Here is a 25132-nt window from a genome sequence, read left to right on the forward strand (position 1 = left end):
CGCCTGCTGGAAAAATACCTATAATATCTAATGTTTGCAATTTCAGTGCTCTAAAAGTGATCAGTGACCTTCATAGGGATGTAATAAAAGAGACTACACATAATCAGTTGCAAAAAAAAACCATTTACTTAACATAAAACTAATAACTATGAAATACAAACTTTTCAAAACTCCCGCCAAATAGTCCCCAGTTCGACTCTCTCAAAAAAATGTACAAAGAAAATGTTTGAACACAAACTTAATTTTAAGGTACCTTAAGTACTATTAAAAACATATTCAATCAGAAGTAGATGCTGAGGTTTCCCCAGAAAAGTCACACTTGCAGAGCAAATAGCAAGAATTACACACCATTTTTGCATGTGTCAGGCAAATTGCTTTATGACATTTGAGACATTCATAATTTGAAAGCCTTCTGGTTCCGCTTTCCGTTTGGCAGGTGGTGCATCTCCTTCTTTTGTGAGGTGGTGCAGATGGTGACTTTTCACCATCATCTTCTGGGCGGAACCTTTTGAGCTGAACTTGAAGGCGAGAGGGGATACCGATTGTTTTCACGCTTCTCCTGCGTAGCTCTCCAAGTACTAGTTCATGGGCCAATTTTTTCAGATACAATCGTCTACGGAGTGGTTCAAGCTTGTTTTCAAGATAAATTACTTGTGAATTTATACCACCCAAATTCAACATAGCAAAAAATATGACCATTGGCCAGCGTTTGATGTTTCTGCTGACGTTGAAAGTGGAGCACATCTGATCTGCTGTATCCACACCCCCTTTGGTGGCATTGTAAAATGTAATTATCTCCGGTTTTTTTCCTGCCCCAGTCCCAGGATCGATGGCAGCATCATCATGAAGTGTTGATAGAAGAAGTACGATTTTTTTGGCATGTGGTACATAGGAAACTAAAGCCTTTCCATTATGGAATGCAAACATACTGCTGTACTGTTGTCTCTCTTTCACACTTACAAACTGTGGCGGCAATTCCCTTTTGTTTTTTCTTACAGTTCCCACATATGACAGCTTCTGAATTTTCAGATAATCAATCAGATCACAACTTGTAAACCAATTGTCAGCTGTAATATTGCGACCCGATCCAAATAAGGGTTCAGCCAGTCTTTTTACAACATCAATGGGTTTGTTGCTCACACAGTAAGGACCTTCTGGTTGTTTTCCTGCATAAACTTCCAGGTTGTAAGTGTAGGTCTTACTGGCATCAACAAGGGCATAAATTTTTATTCCATATTTGTTTGGCTTTGATGGAATATATTGACGAAAGGCACATCTACCACGAAAACCAGGGAGCATTTCGTCAATAGTGAGATTCTCTCCAGGGTAATAACTTTGTTTACAGTTTACAACAAATCTTTGAAATATATCACGAATTGGAGCAAGTCGGTCATGTGTTTTGCGTTCGGTTCGGGTAGTTCTGTCGTCAAACCGAAGGCAACGAATTAGAATCTTGAATCTGTTTATGGACATAACAAGGCTAAATTTTTCAACTCCATCCCCATCTTTACCCCAAAGTTCCTCCAAACTTTGTCTATTTGCCCTATAAGCTCCTGCAAGGTACAGTAATCCAAAAAAAGCACGCAGTTCTATTTCATCTGTGGGCTTGATGGTTCTGTTGCAGATGTACTTGTCCTTTATAATGTCTATATATTGGTTGGTATATGTGACAATAGAGTCCAGAATGTCATCTGTAAATATACTGTTCCAGCATTCAACTGCAGTTTTTGCATTACGTGCAGTTCCTATTATTGCAGGAAGGTGAGTAATAATGTTTAAAGGTTCCCTACGTTTTTTCTGGAATGGCTTCTTGTTCCATTTAGTATTTTTATCTTTTCCAATATAATATGATCCAACTTCTTCATCCTCACCACTGTCACCATCTTGCTCTGTTTCAGAATCCAGGACACATTCTTCCACCTCATCATGAGAATCAATCTCACTTTCCTCTCCTAAATCCTCATTCAGTGTGAGGTCTCTATCATCTAACAGCATGTTTGTTACTTCCTCAACATCAAGTTGTTTGGATAAATTGTACATTTTCCTTTCCATTTCAGCAGATAATCTGAAACAAGAGAAGGAATATGTTAGGGAACTACTGTATATGCCTGAGCAGCACACTTTCTTTTATAAAATCTCCCTTATTTCTATGAAATATCCTCACATTTTGTGCTATACATTCATAAAACAAGCTAAATAAACTATTGTGATGAATAAAAACATAAAATACCAACCTTACTGAATGTGACGTATTCACATACAATGAGCCTGAGAGATCTGTGCAGCTATATCCTCTCCCCTGAAGCTCTGAAATCCAACTGTGATATCAGGTTTCACAGACCTTCAAGAGACAGGAGACTACCTGGAGGGAGGGGGTTTCCTCACAATCTGGTGAGGAAGGAGAAATGAAAGTAAAAGAGAAGCGCCTGTCAGATCAGTTGTATGTGACGGAGGGTTAACTCCACTTACCTTCTTGATGTCACTGCTTGGCTCCACAGCTGAGTTCTCAGGCTCAGTTAAGTGTCTCCTAAACTCACTGCTGAGCGGTCACATCTTGCCACAGTTCAGTCATGCAATCCAGATGTAGCAGAGTTGGAGTGGATTGTATGACAAATGGCACATATCGTCAGACAGGTGAGGAATATAGAGTTTTTTATCTTTAATTCTTGTGAATAAATGGGTAAAAGAGTGATGGGGAGATTAATTTCAAATAAAGGATTTTATTCTGGGTGTGTCTTTATTGCAATATGACTATGGGTTTAGTAATGGGGGCATCTTATAGAAGCTTCTCCTTTACTAACTCCTGGGCTTGATGCCAGTGGCCATAAAACAACTGATATCAACCCTAAACCTATTACCTCACTTGCCACCCCACCAGGGCAAGTGGGAAAAATGGAGGCCATGAGTCAGAAATTACGCATCTTATTGGTGTGATATTTCTGGGATTGCTGAGAGCTGATGTTCTTAGTCTGCGATGAGGCCAATATCCATTGCCCTTTCTTAGGCTATTAATATTAGCACACAGCTGTCTGTTTAGCACTTGATGGTTCTTAAATATAGAATCATAGAATGTTAAAGTTGGAAGGGGCCTCCAGAGCTATCATGTCCAAACTTTTGCTCAATGTTGGATTCACTAAACCATCTCAGACAGATGTCTGTCCAGCCTCTGTTTGAAGACTGCCATTGAAGAAGAACTCACCACCTCTCTTGGCAGCCAGTTCCACCCATTGATCACCCTCACTGTCAAAACTTTTTTCTAATATCTAATCTGTATCTTCTTACTTTGAGTTTCACTCAATTGCTTCTGGTGTTTCCATATGCGAATAAGAATAAGGATGATCCTTCTACACCGTGACATCTCTTCAGATTTTTGTAGACAGCTATCAAATCTCCTCTTAGCTAAACAATCACAGATTTTTTAACCATTCCTCGTAAGACATACTTTACTGTCTGCTTACCATCTTGGTAGCTCTTCCCAGAACTTGCTCCAGTTTATTTTATTATTTTGTATTGCTGCTGCATCACACTGTTGACTTATGTTCAGTCTGTAATCTATTAATATACCCAAGTCTTTTTCACATGTGCTGTTGCTTAGTTCTATTTCTCCCATTCTGTAGTTGCAATTTTCCTTTTTCTTTCCTAGGTGTAGAATTTTGTATTTCTCCATTAAGTACCATTCTATTAGTCTCTGACAATTGTTCAAGCTTATCTAAATCCTTCTGAAAACTTTCTGTCTTTTCTAGTGTTAAGGTACTGTCACACTCAGCGACGCTGCAGCGATATAGACAACGAGCCGATCGCTGGAGCGTCGCTGTTTAGGTCGCTGTAGAGACGTCAAACACAGCAACTCCAGAACGATGCAGGAGCAATCCTGTGACGTAACGGCGACTCACTTATCGTTCTAGCTCCATGTAAAACGTTGCTAGCATCGTTGCTTTTGATGTCAAACATGAGGATACACGCCGACCTGATGACGAAATAAAGTTCTGGACTTCTAGCTCCGACCAGCGATGGCACAGCGGGATCCAGATCGCTGCTGTGTGTCAAACACAACAAGATAGCTATCCAGGACGCTGCAACGTCACGGATCGTTGTCGTTCTTGTTGCAAAGTTGCTGAGTGTGACGTTACCTTTAGCTCTCCCTCCTAGCATTGCATCATCTGCAATTTTGATTAATTTACCTTTAGTTTCCTTATCTAGATCATTTAAACAATTGTTGAACAAAACTGATTCAAGGACAAAGCCTTGTGGTTCTCCATTTGAAACACTCTTCCAATTGGATGTGCAACCATTTTTCACCATTCTTTGTGTATGATCCTTGTCAATCCCATAGTTGGTAATTTTTTCAATAAGTATACTTTGAGATACTTTATCAATTGTTTTGCTGAAGTTGAGATATACTATACCTACCACATTTCCCTAATCCACCAAGTCAGTGATTCCATGATAGAATGGAATTAGATTAGCCTGGCATGACTTGTTTGCTACAAACCCATGCTGGATCTGGTTAACTACTATATTCTTATCCAAGTACTTACATGCATGCTGTTTAATAATTTATATATGGAGGATCCCGTTTCATTTTTTGCGGGGTCTGCCCTATTATAACCGGTAAAGGCCAAGCAAACAGCTGTAAGCTGATATTAATAGCCTGGGAACCTTTATGGATATTAGCACTTTTCCAGTCTCACTCTGTGCAAAGGGTTACTGCTGCTTTTCCAGCTTCTGCCATTGAAGCCAGTGCTGGGCAGCGGCGAGCAGATGCTTTTGGGACTAAGTCCTGTTTTTCCCCTTCTGGGCATGCCAGGGGCAAGATCTCCCATTGGAGATCGAGGGTCACATGCTCAGATACTGCAGCAGATCCCATTGGTCCTCCAGGAAAGTCCTGAAGGTCCTCAACTTCTGTGGCAGCCTCCCATTGGTCCTTCTGGGAAGGTCCTGTACATGCTGCAGCTATAAAAGGTGTGCATGTCCACACGGCCATGTGCTAGTGTACATTTGAAATTGTGTGTGTGTTGATGAGTGCAAGTTGTTCTTTAAAATCCCCTCCCTCTTGTATGACTGTTCACATATGGTGTATGGCTGCTATCTAGCGTCCGGCTGAACTGTCAGCATAATAACACATGAAACAGCGTCTACTGCTGTGACCGCCAGTGCGGCGCCACGCGCCATTAGAGCGCTTCCGTAGCTCAAGTCTGAGTGGTTAGTGGCGTCCGCCAGAACGGCACAGCTCACACTCTTGTGCTGAAACTATTATTTCAGTTTTTCTCTTACACCCAGTAGCGGTGTCGAGCGCAAGTAGTCTAGAAGGACTCAAATCAAGAGTCTTGGGACTGAGTTCGGTGAGTCCTTGCTTGCGCTCTTTGTGCGGTACCGCGGCCATGTGACTTAACAGAGTTCGCTTCCTCCACCATATAGCGCTGCAATTTGCTAGCAGCAGGTTCTCTCCTGCACGGTGGACCCCGGACTGCGTACATACCTAATAACATCTCACTATTTATTCGGAGCATTCTGCCAGTCCTAACATACAGTAAGGTCACCTGAGCTCATAGCTGTTTCTCTTACTTTGCAAGTGCCAGTGCCAGACTGATAAACTACTGCAAGTCCGGCACTCGGCACTCCAGCATTCATCTGTCTGGCAGTTGAGCTTCTGTGAGGCTCAAAGGCTGTGAACTCAGATAACCTTAAAGGTTACCAGAGTTCAGAGTCATTTAGTCTCCCAGCAGCTGCGAGGACCGGAAACCTCATGGGAACCTTTGAGGAACATTTTAAGGTTACTGGTGTTGTCAGCTGCTGCAAAACTTTAAGGCTGTGAAATAAGGTTACCTTGAGTATGTATTTTACTGTACTTTTGTAATAAATAAAAAAATGAAAAAAAAATGCCGTGGGGTCCCCAATAATTTTCAAAAACAGCTGCGGGAAAGTCGACTTCTGGGGGTTGATGTCAGTTTTGTAATGTCAACAGACATAAATCCTAGGGGTTAGGAATGGACAGGCGTCTATAAGATGCCCCAATTACTAACCCCGTAGTGAAAATTAAATAAAGACAAAAAAGTTCTTTAATTGAAATAAACACACACAGAAAAAATCCTTTATTTGAAAGAAACACTCCTCAGCCTCTTTTACGTATGTATTACTTTAAAATTAAAAATAATAAAACACTATATTCCTCACCTGTCTGCCAATAATGTATTTGTCCCACAATGAGCCAGACTCTGCAACATCTGGATTGCATGGCTGAGCGGTGGCATGATGCGACTGGCAATGCATGTGATAATGTTGTGACATAAGGATGTGCACTACGACCCACAGCGACATTTGAGGCTTAGTCAAGCCGGAAGCTAGGTCCTAAAGTGAAGAGGATGAATAGAATTAAAGCAACAGAGGAAAGGGAAAAGAAGCGGCAAGAACTGTGAGCTGTGTGAGCAGTTGAAAAGGTAAATGGTGGCCTTCTATGGTTCAAAGTTGCAGGCACAGCTGGCTTCCACACTGCTAAATTCATAAAGAGAAAATTGCAAAAAAATATGCAATCTGGAGAATACGATTGCTTTTAAAATGTGAGGATGAATTTATTTCACTGGAACAAACTTGCCCATCTCTATTGTCTTTAAAAAATTCAATTTGTCCCACAAAACATCCTCATATAACTGCAATGTAAAAAGGAAAAAAATTGACTGTAGCAATAAAGAGGAAAAAACAAAATATAAAGATGAAACTTGGAAGTAGTGGGAAGAGATTGAGAATGACGTCCTTAAAGGGACTCTGTCACCTGAATTTGGAGGGAACAATCTTCAGCCATAGGGGCGGGGTTTTCGGGTGTTTGATTCATCCTTTCCTTACCCGCTGGCTGCACAAGGCATGTACTATGGAGGACACAGAATGAACTTCAATCCAATATTGCAGCCAGCATGCAGCCAGCGGGTAAGGAAAGGGTGAATCAAACACCCAAAAGCCCTGCCCCTATGGCTGAAGATTGTTCCCTCCAAATTCAGATGACAGAGTCCCTTTAAGACAGTTACGCTATTAAGACTGCCGTTGTACATGCCAGCTGTAGTTAAGGGGCATTTTGGAGCAGGATTAGTCAAATTCATTTGGAGTTGAACACCACTTTATGAATGTGGTGTATCTTCTCAGTGACATGCACCTCCATGAACCTCACCCAAAATGCTGCTCCAGTCATGAACTGAAGTAGCATTATTGATGTAAAAAGCATAGGTAGTATTGACTAAGTTGATTCACTGGCATTGCCCAGCCCTGTCCTACCTTGACTCTTCGTCAGCTCCACCAATTTTCGCAGAGCTGCCCAAAACTTGAGCGAAAGCGCAAACAATTGAGCATGTTTTGCACAGCTTCATATTGCGCAATCATTTAGCAACTTTTCAAAGTATTTTACTTAAATTTTCTGGCATAAACAAATTGATGATTTGGGAGTAAAGTACTTTTATTTTATGCTGCACAGTGAAGCGATGAAGAAGGGGTCATACACTAGTGGACAGCCTTTTTAATGAGAAAAATGAGGAACGCAAAACATTGCATTGCAAAAATGTGTAGTTATAACCATGCTGTCAAAAGGCTAATCCTTACCAACAAAATAAAGCACTTATATCCATTCATAAATGCACCACAATCTTTGTTCCACTTTTACATTTACTCAATCCCACATAAAACTACAAAAAGAAAAAAAGCATTCATAGACACTGACAGGAGCTTAATATGTGTGATGCATTTCAGAAGTAATGTTAATGAATATTAAACTTGAGGTCGCATAAATGTTTGTAAAGTATATAGCTGTAAAAAGACAATTGCTTTATAAAAGAAACATAACTAGCAACTCTATTTAGTATGAAAATCTAAAACATCCTAGCAGCATTTCTTTTAAAAAGAAATGTTGCCTTTCATTTGACAAGGAAATACATTTTCAACTAAATGTCTATGAATGTTTCTCTAAAACTGAGCATTTAAAATTTCTCTTGTGACAGAAAACTCAAAGAAGTATTCCCATCATGAATAACATTAGCATCAAAAGTACAGTAAACATTCCCTTCAGCCCTCAAGATAGACCAAAAAATTCAAATATACTGTATAATGGAGGTAGGAGTTTTCACCCATTCTTATTCCTTGTGTCTCTTCTGTAAAGTACTAAATATTAGATGCCAAGATGACTGGAACTATTTCTGAATATATTTCCTGATACCTTTTAAAGTCTTTAAAGGGACACTGTCACCTGAATTTGGAGGGAACAATCTTCAGCCATGGAGGCGGGGTTTTGGTTTTTTTGATTCACCCTTTCCTTACCTGCTGGCTGCATGCTGGCTGCAATATTGGATTGAAGTTCATTCTCTGCCAGCGGGTAAGGAAAGGGTGAATCAAAAAACCCAAAACCCCGCCTCCATGGCTGATGATTGTTCCCTCCAAATTCAGGTGACAGTGTCCCTTTAAGCAACTGACCAGACACTATAAAACTAAAATGCTGTGCTTTCATTTCTAACGTAATAGAGTTAGTTAGCAATGCAATTGACTATGAAAGAAAACAAAATTTCTTTATCTAAAATATTATTTCTGTGTTTTGATACTTAATTTCCTTAGATGCATTATAAAGTTCCTCTTATCCAATTTCTTAGAATATGTCAGGTTCACTTCCAACACAATTAGAGTTGTTTTACATTTGGGATTAAATTTGTGTGGATCCATCTGTGGAGAATTAAATTTGCATTAAATTGCCTAAAATTCACGCAAATCTTGAGATTAAATTTGTGGCATGCCCCCCAAAAATTTTTGCCTGGTACCATTTCCCACAGTGCTGAAGCATCAGAGAGTAATATAATTTGGTGTGGCTATGCAGGCTTCTCCATAATGCTGTGGGGGATTTAGTGGCAAATTACAATCCTCCTTCAGCATGTGTAGCTGTAATGGGACACCAGCTCCACAGTGAAAACTCACACCCCCATTAGCCTAGCTAGCATCCACAGGGGGTCATCCTGTGCAACTGCTTCATTGAAACTCTCCTCAGTCAGATATTTCATAAGGAGATTTAAGGAAAATATGTAATTACCCTATTTCCCTCCAGGGTCTCGATCTGTTCTAGCATCCCATGGTGGGGAGAAACACAGAATGGCTAGTAGCCAGGTAGCGGAGCCATGTTTTGTTCTCAAAGCATAATGGGGGCTTCCTATGGTGTCAGAACTGCCACCCTATGACCTTCCGCTGGGAACTTATGAATATTCATAGGTTTGGTTTTTTAGCAACAAAACCTCAAGGGAGGGGGGATTAGGGGAAAAGGATGTAACCAACCAAGGGATTAAAGGCTTTTGTAAGGTGAAGTGCTGTCTGCTTGTCATGCTTGCTCTTCACTTCTAAAGGGGGGACCTTGTCAAGTAATGTGCTGGAAGCACCTGGAAACCAATTGGCACCCCAAGCACCTATGTAGCCAAGCACATGTCAAACATCAACTGACATGTCTCTTCTGCTTATATGTTTTGCACTACCTCCTGCTTTGCATATTTGACCATTGTATATGTATAACCATCGTGTACATAGTGTTTTGTCTAGCATGCCCTTTAGGTGAATAAATATATAATTTAACTCTGGGCTGCTCTTTTATCTTGATCCACAAATCTACAAATCCGTATTCTTCTTTTTAACTTCACGTGGTACCGTAGCTGGTTTCAGGCCCTTTATTACCCTGTTAATGGACCGGGCTTATATCTGGTGAGGAATTGGGGCAGTCCTACTGGGCTGATAAGGCTTTGTTTTACTGGTGTGAGCAAAAGGAACCGCTTAGCCTGTCAGGGTGGTGAGCGAATGTTGTGACACGTCAGCGGCTGCGTGGGCCACATTCTATCACTCCCCGTGCTTCTCTGGGCCTGTGTATACAGGGGATATCTGTGTTAAACTGCGACAAGATGACCTTACGTGTCCCCAAGGGATGCACACCGCGTGATACCTTCGATTTAATATTGACATCAGATTCGGTGTTTAGGTGCAGGTTCTTCACATGTTGTGGGATCGTGCATGATCTCTCTGGTGCTATCGTTCATGACCTTATCTGGGGGAGTAATCACATGGGCCATCACAGATCAGTGGTTCTGTAAGGCATAGTTGTTTTCTATCTCCAGAGTTACTCGGTAAGCCTCGATGTCCTGTAGAGTGTATGCTGCTATGAACAGTGGAATCCTTTCTGTGTCTATTCTGTAGGGTGTAAGCATTTATGCTTAGCAATATCCTCTCTACCCCTCTCCTGGAGGGTGTAGGCTCATATGGTCAACAGGGTCCTCTCTTTCTCTCCTCTAGACTATATGCTCGTATGGTCAGTGGTGTTTTCTTTTTCACTTGTAGTGTGTAAGCTTTTATGGTCCACGGTATTCTCTCTGGTGTTCTCTCTCTCCCTATTTGTATTATCCTGAGCAATTACAAGCTTTCCAGTATTAAAATTTGTGCAAATTATTTCACCCTTGTGGAGACATGAGGCTCAGTAAGTGCTTTAGTATGCTGGCCTGGTTGGCTTTAGAAAGGCCACATAACCCAGAGCACATCCCACTTAGCGTCCACGCTTCTTTCCCATGGGCAGAATACTACTCAGACAACACAGGGTAAGGGTAACACAGTGTGGCCATACTTTTTGAACCACCAATAGATAATAACATAGAGGACAGGCCCAGCAAGTACATAAGATGGTGCAAATTACAGAATTGATCCCTCCGCTAGCTCTCCAGGAGTTAGAGCAGCTGTGACTTTGGGGCTTCTAAGGCCAACTACCCCAACCAATGGCACCCCACTTTTGGAGGGCACCCACAGAGAGGAGGTGGCAGCAAGCTCCCATTGTATGATGCCACCATTGTACCAAGTCAGTTTGTGAAATGTCTTCCCTTCTAAATATTTTATTTTGAGCAATTGTATTCATCCAACTTTGTGGGAAAAGTTTGAAGAAGATCATTTTTGCTTCCATCCTGACTGTGTCTAGGGGCACAAAGCAATTTTTATAAAATAATTGGATTAATTTTGATATGGAAGAACATGATTGGCCTGAACAGGCCTCAGCTTCAAAATCCTTTGGGGGATGAAGATTGGAAGCCAATCCTTCATGGAAACTAAATTTATTTTAATGCCTAAATATTTAGAAAATGGTCTCCTAAAAGATCTTCTAGGAGCAATATGTCCAGTATGTGCTCAAATATGATAATTATATCCATAAATTTTACATCATCATTTATAAAGAAACATATTTTACTCTTTCAATGAAAAATAATAACTAAATTAAATAAATTATAATCCTACAGCATTCAAAACTGGAGTAGCAACGCCAAAATTAAAATATAAATCTTTATTAATTACATGATAAAATATCAGAAATAAAACAATAAAAAATAGGATACATCAGACACAGAGAAGGACCATGCAGAAAATCCTATAAGTACAAATGTTATAATGCAAATAAATGCTTAGTTACATTCACCCATTGTGACTATAAGTTAAATAATATTCATATGCATCTATAATTATGATGTGCACATGGACAGTCCAGCAGAAACCAGAATATAGTTTAAACGCGCAAAAAGGGCAAGGATGTAGAATCATATATGAGTCTATGTTAACTAGTTGGCGCTATATAAATAAAAATTATTATTAAATTATTATTACTAGTTAAAGAACTTATAGCAGTATATACTCTCATCATAACAGCATGCTATTAGGGGAGCAAACATAGCTTTAGGATACATGAAAGTTTACACATGCACAGTGTATATATAACAGTGGACCAACTCTTACATAGGCTGTGAGATGATCTAATATACAAAGGCTAAATATTTTTTTTTTATTTTGTAACCATTGATGTAATCCTGCTATAGGTTTAACCTAATCAATAGATAACATGGTTGAATCAGTATATAACCTGCTTGAATAAAGGCACAAAGATAAAAAACTTATCTAAACAAAAATTGCAAACAAGGCACAAGGGGTGTTTTGAGTTTTCTATGTAAATAACTGTCAGATTTAGACAGTTTAGACATTTTATTAGAAAGTTGTCATGCCTATCTAACACATCTGGCAGATTTTCGTTTGTCTAAATGCGATATTTTAAATCTATATGTAGTCATAAATTTGTGACAAAATTAGCTTTATCTTTATATTTTGTACCTAATAAATATAGCGGAAACTACTGAGCAATGTCTACTTTGGAGGAACAGTTGGGCAGGCAAGGAGAAAAGTCTCAAGCTTTAACAATAATATATCATATCATTATTTGCAACGTTTTAACAGTGCAGTTTTTTGCAAAACCTAGAGTAAACTGCTTAATAAACGTGGGCGATTGTTTATGAGGGTAAAACCTAAGGTTCAGTCAAGTACATTTAAGTAGAATGTACAAAGATTCAACTATTTAATATCAATTTAAATGTAAACAAACACCAACAAATCTATTATAAAAATTAAATAGTAATAATTTTATTATAAAATGAATATGTTAGATAACACTGTAAGCATAATCATAGCACAGTTTTCAGCTGATGAGTGTAAGATCTGGCAAAATATTAATGTCTGGATCAGTTGATATGTTTTAAACCTCACACACAGTTGTATAACAGACCCTTCTGTTGCAAAATCTATAACATGACTACAAATAGAATATTATTATTATTATTATTTATTGTTATAGCACCATTTATTCCATGGCGCATTACACGTGCGGAAGGGTATACATAATAAAAACAAGTACCATAATCTTAAACAATACAAGTCATAACTGGTACAGGAGGAGAGAGGACCCTGCCCGCGAAGGCTCACAATCTATATGGGATGGGTGAGGATACAATAGGTGAGGATAGAGCTGGTCATGCAGCGGTTTGGTCGATCGGTGGTTACTGCAGGTTGTAGGCTTGTTGGAAGATGTGGGTTTTCAGGCTCTTTTTGAAGGTTTTGATGGTAGGCGAGAGTCTGATGTGTTGTGGTAGAGGGTTCCAGAGTAGGGGTGATACGCGCGAGAAATCTTGTATATGATTGTGGAAGAGGAGATAAGAGGGGAGTAGAGAAGGAGATCTTGTGAGGATCGGAGGTTGCGTGTAGGTAAGTACCGGGAGACGAGGTCAAAGATGTATGGAGGAGACAGGTTGTGGATGGCTTTGTACGTCATGGTTAGGGTTTTGTACTGGAGTCTCTGGGCAATGGGGAGCCAGTGAAGGGATTGACATAGGGGAGAGGCCGGGGAATAGCGGGGGGACAGGTGGATTAGTCGGGCAGCAGAGTTTAGAATAGATTGGAGGGGTGCGATAGTGTTAGAGGGGAGGCCACAGAGCAGGAGGTTGCAGTATTGCCTATTACTAGACAGATTTCTTACACATGACTCTTCTATGTGCAAGAAGCCTTTTGTGAATATAAAAAAGTAGTTTTGCAGCTTTACCTTGAGGGAACAAAATCTAGCAGAAAGCTAGCAGTGATGAAGATGAGTTAAGGATTTTGACATATGTTTATTAGGTTTTTAGGTAAAAAAAAAAAGAAAGAAGATATCAAGAATAGATTATTTTAAATAAAAGTTCATTTCTTTAACTAAAATTTAAAAATGGACATTTGTTTTATGTCTTATGAGATTTATCTTTAAAACAGAAACAAAAAAAATCACTTCAACATAATTCTTTAACGCCAGAAGGACTTGAACTGGTAATGCTAACATCACAGAGCTTCAGATATCACATAATCATTGAAACTCTCAGCTTGCTTATACCCTGAAAACATTAAAGTCAAGCAAGTGTAACAACTCGGCTGGCATTAGTAAGTTTGAAAGAAAAGAAGTCTTTCACTAATTAGTAGAACATTTATTAAAATTTTTAAGTTCAATCATGTGCACAGACATACTGAGTAGATCACCATGTCTCTAATTTGTAAACCTCATATTCAAATCTTTGTTCAATAAGTTAACAATGATACATAATTACCAATGATAAATTAAAGATTATATATAGACATGAATTGTATTAATTAGGTTGAATTTGTTTTATTGGATGCGGTAATTCTTTTGATTCAAAAAGATTACAATGCACATATACCATCTGAATACAGTGGCCAGTTCCAGTTGCATGAGCTTGCTTGTGGCAAGAGATTCTACCTACATTTTCTAGTCCCATCAAATTTTGTTATGACACAGGCTATATATTTTTTTTAAAGAGAAAAAAACAAGATAATCCTGACACTCAAATACTAGTGTTCAGCTACTAATGTATGTGGATTGTTTGAAATTATTTTTTAGCCCTCTTCATTGTGCCAATTAGTCTATTGTTAAATGTGCACATATGCCACTTGAACCTACTAATAGATATGTGGACTTAAAATGTCTCTTTATTTTTTAAATATCTGTTTTAATTGTCTACTTTAGACACCATTCACACTATAGCCATATTGTAGCTGTTGCTATATATTTGCTTAATGGTTATGAACCTAAATATAGCAACTTTACAACCTAGTATTTTACATTTAATTACTTTACTTTTAATCTTAGTTTAATGCAATGTTTAAAAATAAATAATAATTAAAAAAGAATAAGATATTAAGGTTTGGCAACCTTTTGGCTAGCTACATTTAATGATCGAAAGTGCCATAACATTACTGCTGGCTGTTGCTGCAAAACATGTCCTATGAAAGTACATACATAGCAACCTCATTATTAGTTTAAGCTTTAATTTTTTTCATGGGTGAAAGAATATTAACCCAAAATTTGGATACATTTTTTTAGCAAGGTTTAGGATCAAATTGAATGTTCTCATTTTGTCCAAAGTGTATGCTAAACGCAAACATGGCATAGGTGATGGATGTGGTAGGGTGATTAAAAAAATACTAATTACTAATATTACAGACTAGATGGTGGCCCGATTCTAACGCATTGGGTATTCTAGAATATGCATGTCCACGTAGTATATTGCCCAGCCACATAGTATATTTCCCCGCACGTAGTATATTGCACAGTCACGTAGTATATTGTCCAGTCACGTAGTATATTGTCCAGCCACGTAGTATAGTGCCCAGACACGTAGTATATTGCCCAGTGACATAGTATATTGCCCAACCACGTAGTATATTGCCCAGTGACGTAGTATATTGCCCAGCCACGTAGTATATTGCCCAGTTACGTAGTATATTGCCTAGTGACGTAGTATATTGCGCAGCAACGTAGTGTATTGCCCAGTTGCGTAGTATATTGCCTAGTGACATAGTATATTGCGAAGCCACGTAGTATATTGCCCAGTTACATAGTATATTTCCCATTGATGTAGTATATTGCCCAACCACGTAGTCTATTGCCCAGTGACGTAGTATATTGCCCAGCCGTGTAGTATATTGCCCAGTTACGTAGTATATTGCCTAGTGACATAGTATATTGTGCAGCCACGTAGTATATTGCCCGGTGACATAGTATATTGCCCAGTGACATAGTATATTGCCCAGTGACGTAGTATATTGCCCAGTTACATAGTATATTGCCCAGTGACGTAGTATACAGCACAGAGCCACGTAGTATATTGCACAGCGACGTAATTTACAGCACAGAGCCACGTAGTATATTGGCCAGTCACGTAGTATATTGCCCAGTGATGTAATGTACAGCACAGAGCCACATAGTATATTGCCCAGTGACGTAGTATATTGCCCAGTGACATAGTATACAGCACAGAGCCACGTAGTATATTGCACAGCGAAGTAGTATACAGCACAGAGCCACGTAGTATATTGGCCAGTCACGTAGTATATTGCCCAGCTACATAGTATATTGCCCAGTGACGTAGTATACAGCACAGAGCCACGTAGTATATTGCACAGCGACGTAATTTACAGCACAGAGCCACGTAGTATATTGGCCAGTCACGTAGTATATTGCCCAGTGATGTAATGTACAGCACAGAGCCACATAGTATATTGCCCAGTGACGTAGTATATTGCCCAGTGACATAGTATACAGCACAGAGCCACGTAGTATATTGCACAGCGAAGTAGTATACAGCACAGAGCCACGTAGTATATTGCCCAGCTACGTAGTATATTGCCCAGCCAGGTTTGTAAAAGGTTAAAAAATAAAAAATAAACATATACTCACCTTTCCGAGTGCCCCTTGTAGTCCACGGCAGCTTCCGGTCCCAGGGTTGGTATGAGCGCAGGACCTGTGATGACGTGGCGGTCACATGACTGTGACGTCATGGTAGGTCTTTCTTGCGCAGGCACGCAGGGCCTGTGTTGAAGTCGCAGTCACATGACCATGACGTCATGGCAGGTCCTTCTCCCATACCATCTTTGCCACCGGAACGTGCAACAGAAGATGGCGACCGGCGCGAGCGACTATGGAGGGTGAGTATAGCAGGTTTTTTTTTAAATTATTTTTGACATTACATTTTTTACTATTGATGCCGCATAGGCAGCGTCAATAGTAAAAAGTTGGGGACACACAGGGTTAATAGCGGTGGTAACGGAGTACGTTACCCGTGGCATAACGTGGTCTGTTACCACCAGCATTAACCCTGTGTTAGCGGTGACCAGAGGGGAGTATGCGGGTGACAGGCACTGACTGCGGGGAGTAAGGAGCGGCCATTTTCTTCCGGACTGTGCCCGTCGCTGATTGGTCGTGGCAGCCATGACAGGCAGCTGGCGAGACCAATCAGCGAATGAATAACCATGACAGAAGGACAGACAGATGGAAGTGACCCTATACCAAAAACATCTTCGAGTTTATATTTTGGAAGACCTAAAGAGGCAGCCTTTGATGCAGGAAGAGATGGTCAAAACAATTTTGAGGCCAATCTGTATTACAGGGTCTGTATTGGGGGAAGTAGGGACACTGTCCATGGTAGTAGCACTCTGAGCCAAGGCCTAACCTCCGGGTGGGAATCAGGCCATTGGGCAAGGAGAGCTGGCAATTTCACACACCGAAGAACCTGTCAATCATGTCATGGATGCCAATAAAAATGATGATTATAATGATGATGAATTTGTATTGGAGAAAACCTGAGATACAGATAGTGCTGATGAGGAGTTGAGGTCCCCAGACGAGGAGATTACTGGTATTGACGATAAATGTTACAGGTTCCATGCATTTAAAAAAAGCAAATAAGCTTTTTTCATTCAGCTCTTTAGCAGGTAATGCCACATATACCATTGGTAGAGGAGGCTCTACAGCACCTGAACTGTATGGTCCTGGTGGAACCGAGTTGTATCTGTAAGCTTATCATATGTGGGAATTCTTTTCTACATCGCTGTAGCACAAATCTATTGCATTGTTCAAGTTATGCTGTTGGAAACTAAGCCGGGTAAATCCTTGCACTAATCAAAAAAGAACTGCATCATGTTGTCACAAGAAACTGCATCACCTGCTCATGTGGAGAAAGCAAACTTACCAGCAAGACAAGCAAGGCTCAAGCTGTTCTACTTCCTCTCCTTATGTTCATCTTTCTAGTAACCAGTTTACACCGCCAAGAAGGGCATTGTGTGCAATCAGCACCATTATCATCTTTACTTCCTGCTTTCCATGCACTTCCTCCTCTATCTCCTTTTTATAGTCAGTTCTTATTTTGTGTGTCCAAGAGACAAATGTTCTATTGTCCAGTTCCATGGAAATTGTACTTAAGCTTCTCCAAGTTCTCCACTATTCATGCTAGAAGACCTTGATTGCTTTGTATTTTGTGAAAAAATGTTGTGCACTCAGGCTCAATAATGAAAATACCAAGCCACAATTTTTTATTGCACCAGAAAGCCATCCCTGACAGGCTATTGCACAAAATGTAACTTTTTATTACAATAATATATAATTTTTCATACACCAATTTTTCAGTGCAACAAACACACTTTATTTCTAAGAGTTGCACTCTGGCTGCAGCTCTTTGGCTCCAGTTATCAGAACTGCGTTAGGGGTGGTTAACAGTCATTGCACACTATACCATGAGCTCAATGAAATTACTCACTTTCCTCCTTAACTGGAATTTGACTCTGACAGCATGTGTGCAAAGCAGCCTCCCAGTAAAGGTGTAGAGGGAGTGATTTCAGCACACTTACCCTGTAGTGAGTGGTGAGTGTTACAACCTCCGGAACTACCCCCAAAACTTGAACCATTGCTGCCAGGAGAATGAACTTTCTGTAGTCACTCTTACAGTTTGACAGTCAAACATGTCTAAAACATTGTTATCCTGCAAATTACCTCTATATCTGCAGGTGAATGGACCAATTTTTAAGCTTCTATGTTTTATTTCAACAGAAAATGTGTCTTGTTCAAATATATCCTAGACTCGAAATAATTCCTTGAATTAAGGATCAAAGTTGCATGGTATTTGGAAAAATTCCCAATTTTATACTATATACAGTTAGGGCCAGAAATATTTGGACAGTGACACAAGTTTTGTTATTTTAGCTGTTTACAAAAACATGTTCAGAAATACAATTATATATATAATATGGGCTGAAAGTGCACACTCCCAGCTGCAATATGATAGTTTCCACATCCAAATCGGAGAAAGGGTTTAGGAATCATAGCTCTGTAATGCATAGTGTCCTCTTTTTCAAGGGACCAAAAGTAATTGGACAATGGACTCTAAGGGCTGCAATTAACTCTGAAGGCGTCTCCCTCGTTAACCTGTAATCAATGAAGTAGTTAAAAGGTCAGGGGTGGATTCCAGGTGTGTGGTTTTGCATTTGGAAGCTGTTGCTGTGAGCAGACAACATGCGGTCAAAGGAACTCTCAATTGAGGTGAAGCAGAACATCCTGAGGCTGAAAAAAAAGAAAAAATCCATCAGAGAGATAGCAGACATGCTTGGAGTAGCAAAATCAACAGTTGGGTACATTTTGAGAAAAAAGGAATTGACTGGTGAGCTTGGGAACTCAAAAAGGCCTGGGCATCCACGGATGACAACAGTGGTGGATGATCGCCGCATACTTAATTTGGTGAAGAAGAATCCGTTCACAACATCAACTGAAGTCCAGAACACTCTCAGTGAAGTAGGTGTATCTGTCTCTAAGTCAACAGTAAAGAGAAGACTCCATGACAGTAAATACAAAGGGTTCACATCTAGATGCAAACCATTCATCAATACCAAAAATAGACAGGCCAGAGTTAAATTTGCAGAAAAACACCTCAAGAAGCCAGCTCAGTTCTGGAAAAGTATTCTATGGACAGATGAGACAAAGATCAACCTGTACCAGAATGATGGGAAGAAAAAAGTTTGGAGAAGAAAGGGAACGGCACATGATCCAAGGCACACCACATCCTCTGTAAAACATGGTGGAGGCAACGTGATGGCATGGGCATGCATAGCTTTCAATGTCACTGGGTCACTTGTGTTTATTGATGACATAAGAGCAGACAAGAGTAGCCGGATGAATTCTAAAGTGTACCGGGATATACTTTCAGCCCAGATTCAGCCAAATGCTGCAAAGTTGATTGGACGGCGCTTCATAGTACAGATGGACAATGACCCCAAGCATACAGCCAAAGCTACCCAGGAGTTCATGAGTGCCAAAAAGTGGAACATTCTGCAATGGCCAAGTCAATCTCCAGATCTAAACCCAATTGAGCATGCATTTCACTTGCTCAAATCCAGACTTAAGACGGAAAGACCCACAAACAAGCAAGACCTGAAGGCTGCGGCTGTAAAGGCCTGGCAAAGCATTAAGAAGGAGGAAACCCAGCGTTTGGTGATGTCCATGGGTTCCAGACTTAAGGCAGTGATTGCCTCCAAAGGATTTGCAACAAAATATTGAAAATAAAAATATTTTGTTTGGGTTATGTTTATTTGTCCAATTACTTTTGACCTCCTAAAATGTGGAGTGTTTGTAAAGAAATGTGTACAATTCCTACATTTTCTATCAGATATTTTTGTTCAACCCTTCAAATTAAACGTTACAATCTGCACTTGAATTCTGTTGTAGAGGTTTCATTTCAAATCCAATGTGGTGGCATGCAGAGCCCAACTCGCGAAAATTGTGTCACTGTCCAAATATTTCTGGCCCTAACTGTAGATGGTTTCCTTTGATATGTCTTAAAGTTAAAACTGACATACTATAAGACAAAGTCAAAGAATTTTTTTTTTAAATACCCTTCCGCTAGTGGTCTTCAGCACGTTGTTTTAATCAGTTTTGTATTAAAAATTGTCACTGATATCTTCTATACAACAAGGCTCTTCTAACCTGAGGCATTGTGTTCACATTCAACAGGTCATCAAGATTTCTTTTGAAGTATTTGAGCTAGAAAGAGGCTATGATACTTTGACTGTAGGAGACGGTGGAAAAGTTGGGGACACACGATCGGTATTATATGTGTAAGTATTGCTTTAAAATATCAGTTAAGATTTATTAAAAATCTCTCAAAATGAAAGTCTGATTATGTCCCATATTTATAACAGTGGCTTGTGTTGTTTGAAAATTTGGTGGACCTTTAAACAGTCTACTGTAAGTTTTCACCAAATATTATTTGACCTGTTTAGTGCCAGAAAATTGAACTTTAAGCCATAACCAATTCCCTACAGCTTTGTACCTCAGAGTTTTGTACTTGTTAATAAGTTTAGTAAGACATTGAGAAACCTTGGTCCTAGCTTATCCTTCAGGTTCTATTTTTTTTAATCATTTTTGGACAAACATTTCACCTCAAAAGAGTGCATGTTAAACCATTAGCACTTTTCCACAATACCTTGCCCTTGTTGATCAATTTTCAAAATGTGTCTAATACATTAAATAAATGCCACACAATGCACGTACCGCAGAGTTCTAGCTCTAGCAGAATTTCAATAGTAATTAGCTCCATTGTGATTTCAATTTAAAAAAATGTTTAAGAGACTAGCTAAAATAAAATATATCTCAAATATAATTACTTATAATTAATCTGAAACATAGAGCTTTTGATGTAATATTACTTTTTCATTAAAATTATACTTTCTATTGGAGCCAATCTTACTTAACTATATGTTTATGCAATGTCCAGTCTTACAGGATCCAGTGTACCAGATCTTATTGTCAGCATGAGCAACCAAATGTGGCTTCACTTACAATCAGATGACAGTATTGGCTCGCCAGGATTTAAAGCAATTTATCAAGGTTTGTTACTCTACTTTTAGCATGCATAAAACCCTATTGAATAAATATGTATAACTATGCATGTAATCTTCTAAACCCGAAACGCTAATGCAACTACCATATAGGTTTATGCAAAATTTGAAAGTTAAATTTATTATTGAATTTTTTACATAAAAATATAATTTAGTTTTTAAATGTTGTAATATATGTTACTAGAATTGTAAAAATTACTCACATGTAGCAAATTATGCAACCTGTATAAAGTATACAGGCAACATATGACAAGCAAGATATAGTTTTCAATATTCAAGTCAATTGGTTGCATAGTACATGACGTTTTTCCAAGCGAATAGATATTGTAAATGCACAATTTTATAATATGTTATATAATACAAAGCAAGAAAAGTAATTAAAGAGTGAAAACAAAGATAAGTGGGTATTTTCTGTTTTAGACTACATATAACATCAACATCAATATCTATCCAATAAAAAGCTATAGCATATATTATACTATAGTATATTAGACCATAAATAGTACATAAAAACCTATCATGGAATCCTAAGCAAAAAAAAAAAACTAGGAACTTTAATGTTTAACAAACACATTGACTTGCTTGTACTTGTTGCTCAACAAAACAAAACTGATATAGCAAAAGATGTCTCCAAATTTAATACAAAATATCACTATATCAGTCTCAGACATATTAAACCTCCTCATCAGAAGTAATGCTCCTCATCAGAAGATTGTGGCCCGATTCTAACGCATCGGGTATTCTAGTATATGCATGTCCCCGTAGTATATGGACAATGATGATTCCAGACTGTGCCCGTCGCTGATTGGTCGAGGCAACCTTTATGACATTATCATCGCCATGGCAACCATTATGACATCTACTTCGATACTGTGCCCGTCGCTGAATCAGAAACGCGGGATTTCTACGTCCTTTATGACATCATCATCGCTGTGCCCGTCACTGATTGGTCGAGGCCTAGCGGCCTCGACCAATCAGAGACGCGGAGTGTCTACGTCCTTTATGACATCATCGTCGCTGTGCCCAGCGCTGATTGGTCGAGGCCTGGCGGCCTCGACCAATCAGAGATGCGGGATTTCTACGTCGATACTGTGCCCGTCGCTGATTGGTGACCTAGTATATGGACAATGATGATTCCAGAATTCACAGCAGACTGTGCCCGTCGCTGATTGGTCGAGGCAACCTTTATGACATCATCGTCGCCATGGCAACCATTATGACATCTACGTCGATACTGTGCAGGTCGCTGAATCAGAAACGTGGGATTTCTACGTCCTTTATGACATCATCGTCGCTGTTCCCTTTGCTGATTGGTCGAGGCCTAGCGGCCTCGACCAATCAGAGATGCAGGATGTCTACGTCCTTTATGACATCATCGTCGCTGTGCCCGTCGCTGATTCTAGAATATGCATGTCCCCGTAGTATATGGCCAATGATGATTCCAGAATTTGCGGCAGACTGTGCCCGTCGCTGATTGGTCGAGGCAACCTTTATGACATCATCGTCGCTATGGCAACCATTATGACATCTACGTCGATACTGTGCCCGTCGCTGATTGGTCGAGGCCTGGCGGCCTCGACCAATCAGAGACGCGGTATGTCTACGTCCTTTATGACATCATCGTCGCTGTGCCCGTCGCTGATTGGTCGAGGCCTGGAGGCCAGACAGACAGACAGAAAAACAGACAGATAGACAGACAGAAAAACTCTTAGACAATTATATATATAGATGGTTGCCATGGTGATGATTATATCAAAATTGTTACCATGGCGATGATGATGTCATAATGGTTGCCATGGCGATGATGATGTCATAATGGTTGGATGGTGATGATGATGTCATAATGGTTGCCATGGTGATGATAATGTCATAATGATTGCAATTGTGATGTCATAGTGGTGTCCATGGTGATGATGATGTCATAATGGTTGCCATGGTGGTGATGATGTCATAAAGGTTGCCATGGGGATGATGATGTCATAATAGATTGCAATGGTGATGATGGTGATGTCATATTGGTTGCCATGGTGACGATGTCATAATGGTTGCCAAGGCGATTATGATGTCTTAAAGGTTGCCATGGTGATGATTATGTCATAATGGTTGCCATGGTGATGATGCTATAATGGTTGCCATGGCGATGATGATGTTATAATTGTTGCCATGGCGATGATGTCATAATGGTTGCCATCTTGACGACTATGTCATAACTAGATTGTGGCCCGATTCTAACGCATCGGGTATTCTAGAATATGCATGTCCCCGTAGTATATGGACAATGATGATTCCAGAATTCGCGGCAGACTGTGCCCGTCGCTGATTGGTCGAGGCAACCATTATGACATCGTCATCGCCATGGCAACCATTATGACATCTACGTCGATACTGTGCTCGTTGCTGATTGGTCGAGGCCTTGTGGCCTCGACCAATCAGAGACGCGGTGTGTCTACGTCCTTTATGACATCATCGTCGCTGTGCCCATCGCTGATTGTTCCATTGATGATGATTCCAGAATTCGCGGCAGACTGTGCCCGTCGCTGATTGGTCGAGGCAACCTTTATGACATCATCATCGCCATGGCAACCATTATGACATCCACAACGATACTGTGCCCATCGCTGAATCAGAAACGTGGGATTTCTACGTCCTTTATGACATCATCGTTGCTGTGCCCATCGCTGATTGGTCGAGGCCTGGCGACCTCGACCAATCAGAGACGCGGGATGTCTACGTCCTTTATGAGATCATCGTCGCTGTGCCCGTCGCTGATTGGTTGAGGCCTGGCGGCGACGATGATGTCATAAAGGATGTAGAAATCCCACGTTTCTGATTCAGCGACGGGCACAGTATCGATGTAGATGTCATAATGGTTGAAATGGCGACGATGATGTCATAAAGGTTGCCTCGACCAATCAGCGACGGGCACAGACTGCCGCGAATCCTGGAATCATCATTGTCCATATACTACGGGGACATGCATATTCTAAAATACCCGATGCGTTAGAATCGGGCCACAATCTAGTGATGTCATAATAGGTTGCAATGGTGACGGTTACGTCATAATGGTTGCCATGGCGATGATGATGTCATAATAGGTTGCAATGGTGACGGTTATGTCATAATGGTTGCCATGGTGATGATGATGTCATAATGGTTGCAATGGTGATAGTTACGTCAATGGTTGCCATAGTAACGGTTATGTCATAAAGGTTGCCATGGTGATGATGATGTCATAATAGGTTGTAATGGTGACGATTATGTCATACGTCATAATGGTTGCCATGGCGATGATGATGTCATAATAGGTTGCAATGGTGACGGTTATGTCATAATGGTTGCCATGGTGATGATGATGTCATAATGGTTGCAATGGTGATAGTTACGTCAATGGTTGCCATAGTAACGGTTATGTCATAAAGGTTGCCATGGTGATGATGTCATAATAGGTTGTAATGGTGACGATTATGTCATAAAGGTTGCCATGGTGATGATGTCATAATGGTTGCCATGGTGATGATGATGTTATAATTGTTGCCATGGCAATGATGTCACAATGGTTGCCATCTTGATGATTGTGTCATAATGGTTGCCATGGAGGTGATGATGTCATAATGGTCGCCATGGCGGCCTCGACCAATCAGAGACGCCTGTGTGTCTACGTCCTTTATGACATCATCGTCGCTGTGCCCATCGCTCAATCAGAGATGCGGGATTTCCAGGACAGACAGACAGACGGAAAAACCCTTAGATAATTATATATATAGATGGTTGCCATGGTGATGATTATAACAAAATTGTTACCATGGCGATGATGATGTAATAATGGTTGCCATGGCGATGATGATGTCATAATGGTTGGATGGTGATGATGATGTCATAATGGTTGCCATGGTGATGATAATGTCATAATGATTGCAATTGTGATGTCATAATGGTAGCCATGGCGATGATGATGTCATAATGGTTGCCATGGTGGTGATGATGTCATAAAGGTTTCCATGGGGATGATGATGTCATAATAGATTGCAATGGTGATGATGGTGATGTCATATTGGTTGTCATGGTGATGATG

At 40.0% G+C, this 25132-nt stretch overlaps 1 protein-coding gene across 1 annotated transcript in view; it reads left to right on the forward strand.

The window, feature by feature from the left end:
- CSMD1 (CUB and Sushi multiple domains 1) overlaps positions 1–25132 on the forward strand; it is a 3308788-nt gene that overhangs the window by 2224605 nt on the left and 1059051 nt on the right. The window contains exons 11-12 of the mRNA XM_069726899.1: positions 20174–20277; positions 20937–21049. Of these exons, the coding sequence (XP_069583000.1) occupies positions 20174–20277; positions 20937–21049 (217 nt within the window). The remainder of the gene's footprint in view (positions 1–20173; positions 20278–20936; positions 21050–25132) is intronic.

This window comes from Ranitomeya imitator, chromosome 5 (assembly GCF_032444005.1).
Source record: "Ranitomeya imitator isolate aRanImi1 chromosome 5, aRanImi1.pri, whole genome shotgun sequence".
Classification (NCBI taxonomy): domain Eukaryota; kingdom Metazoa; phylum Chordata; class Amphibia; order Anura; family Dendrobatidae; genus Ranitomeya; species Ranitomeya imitator.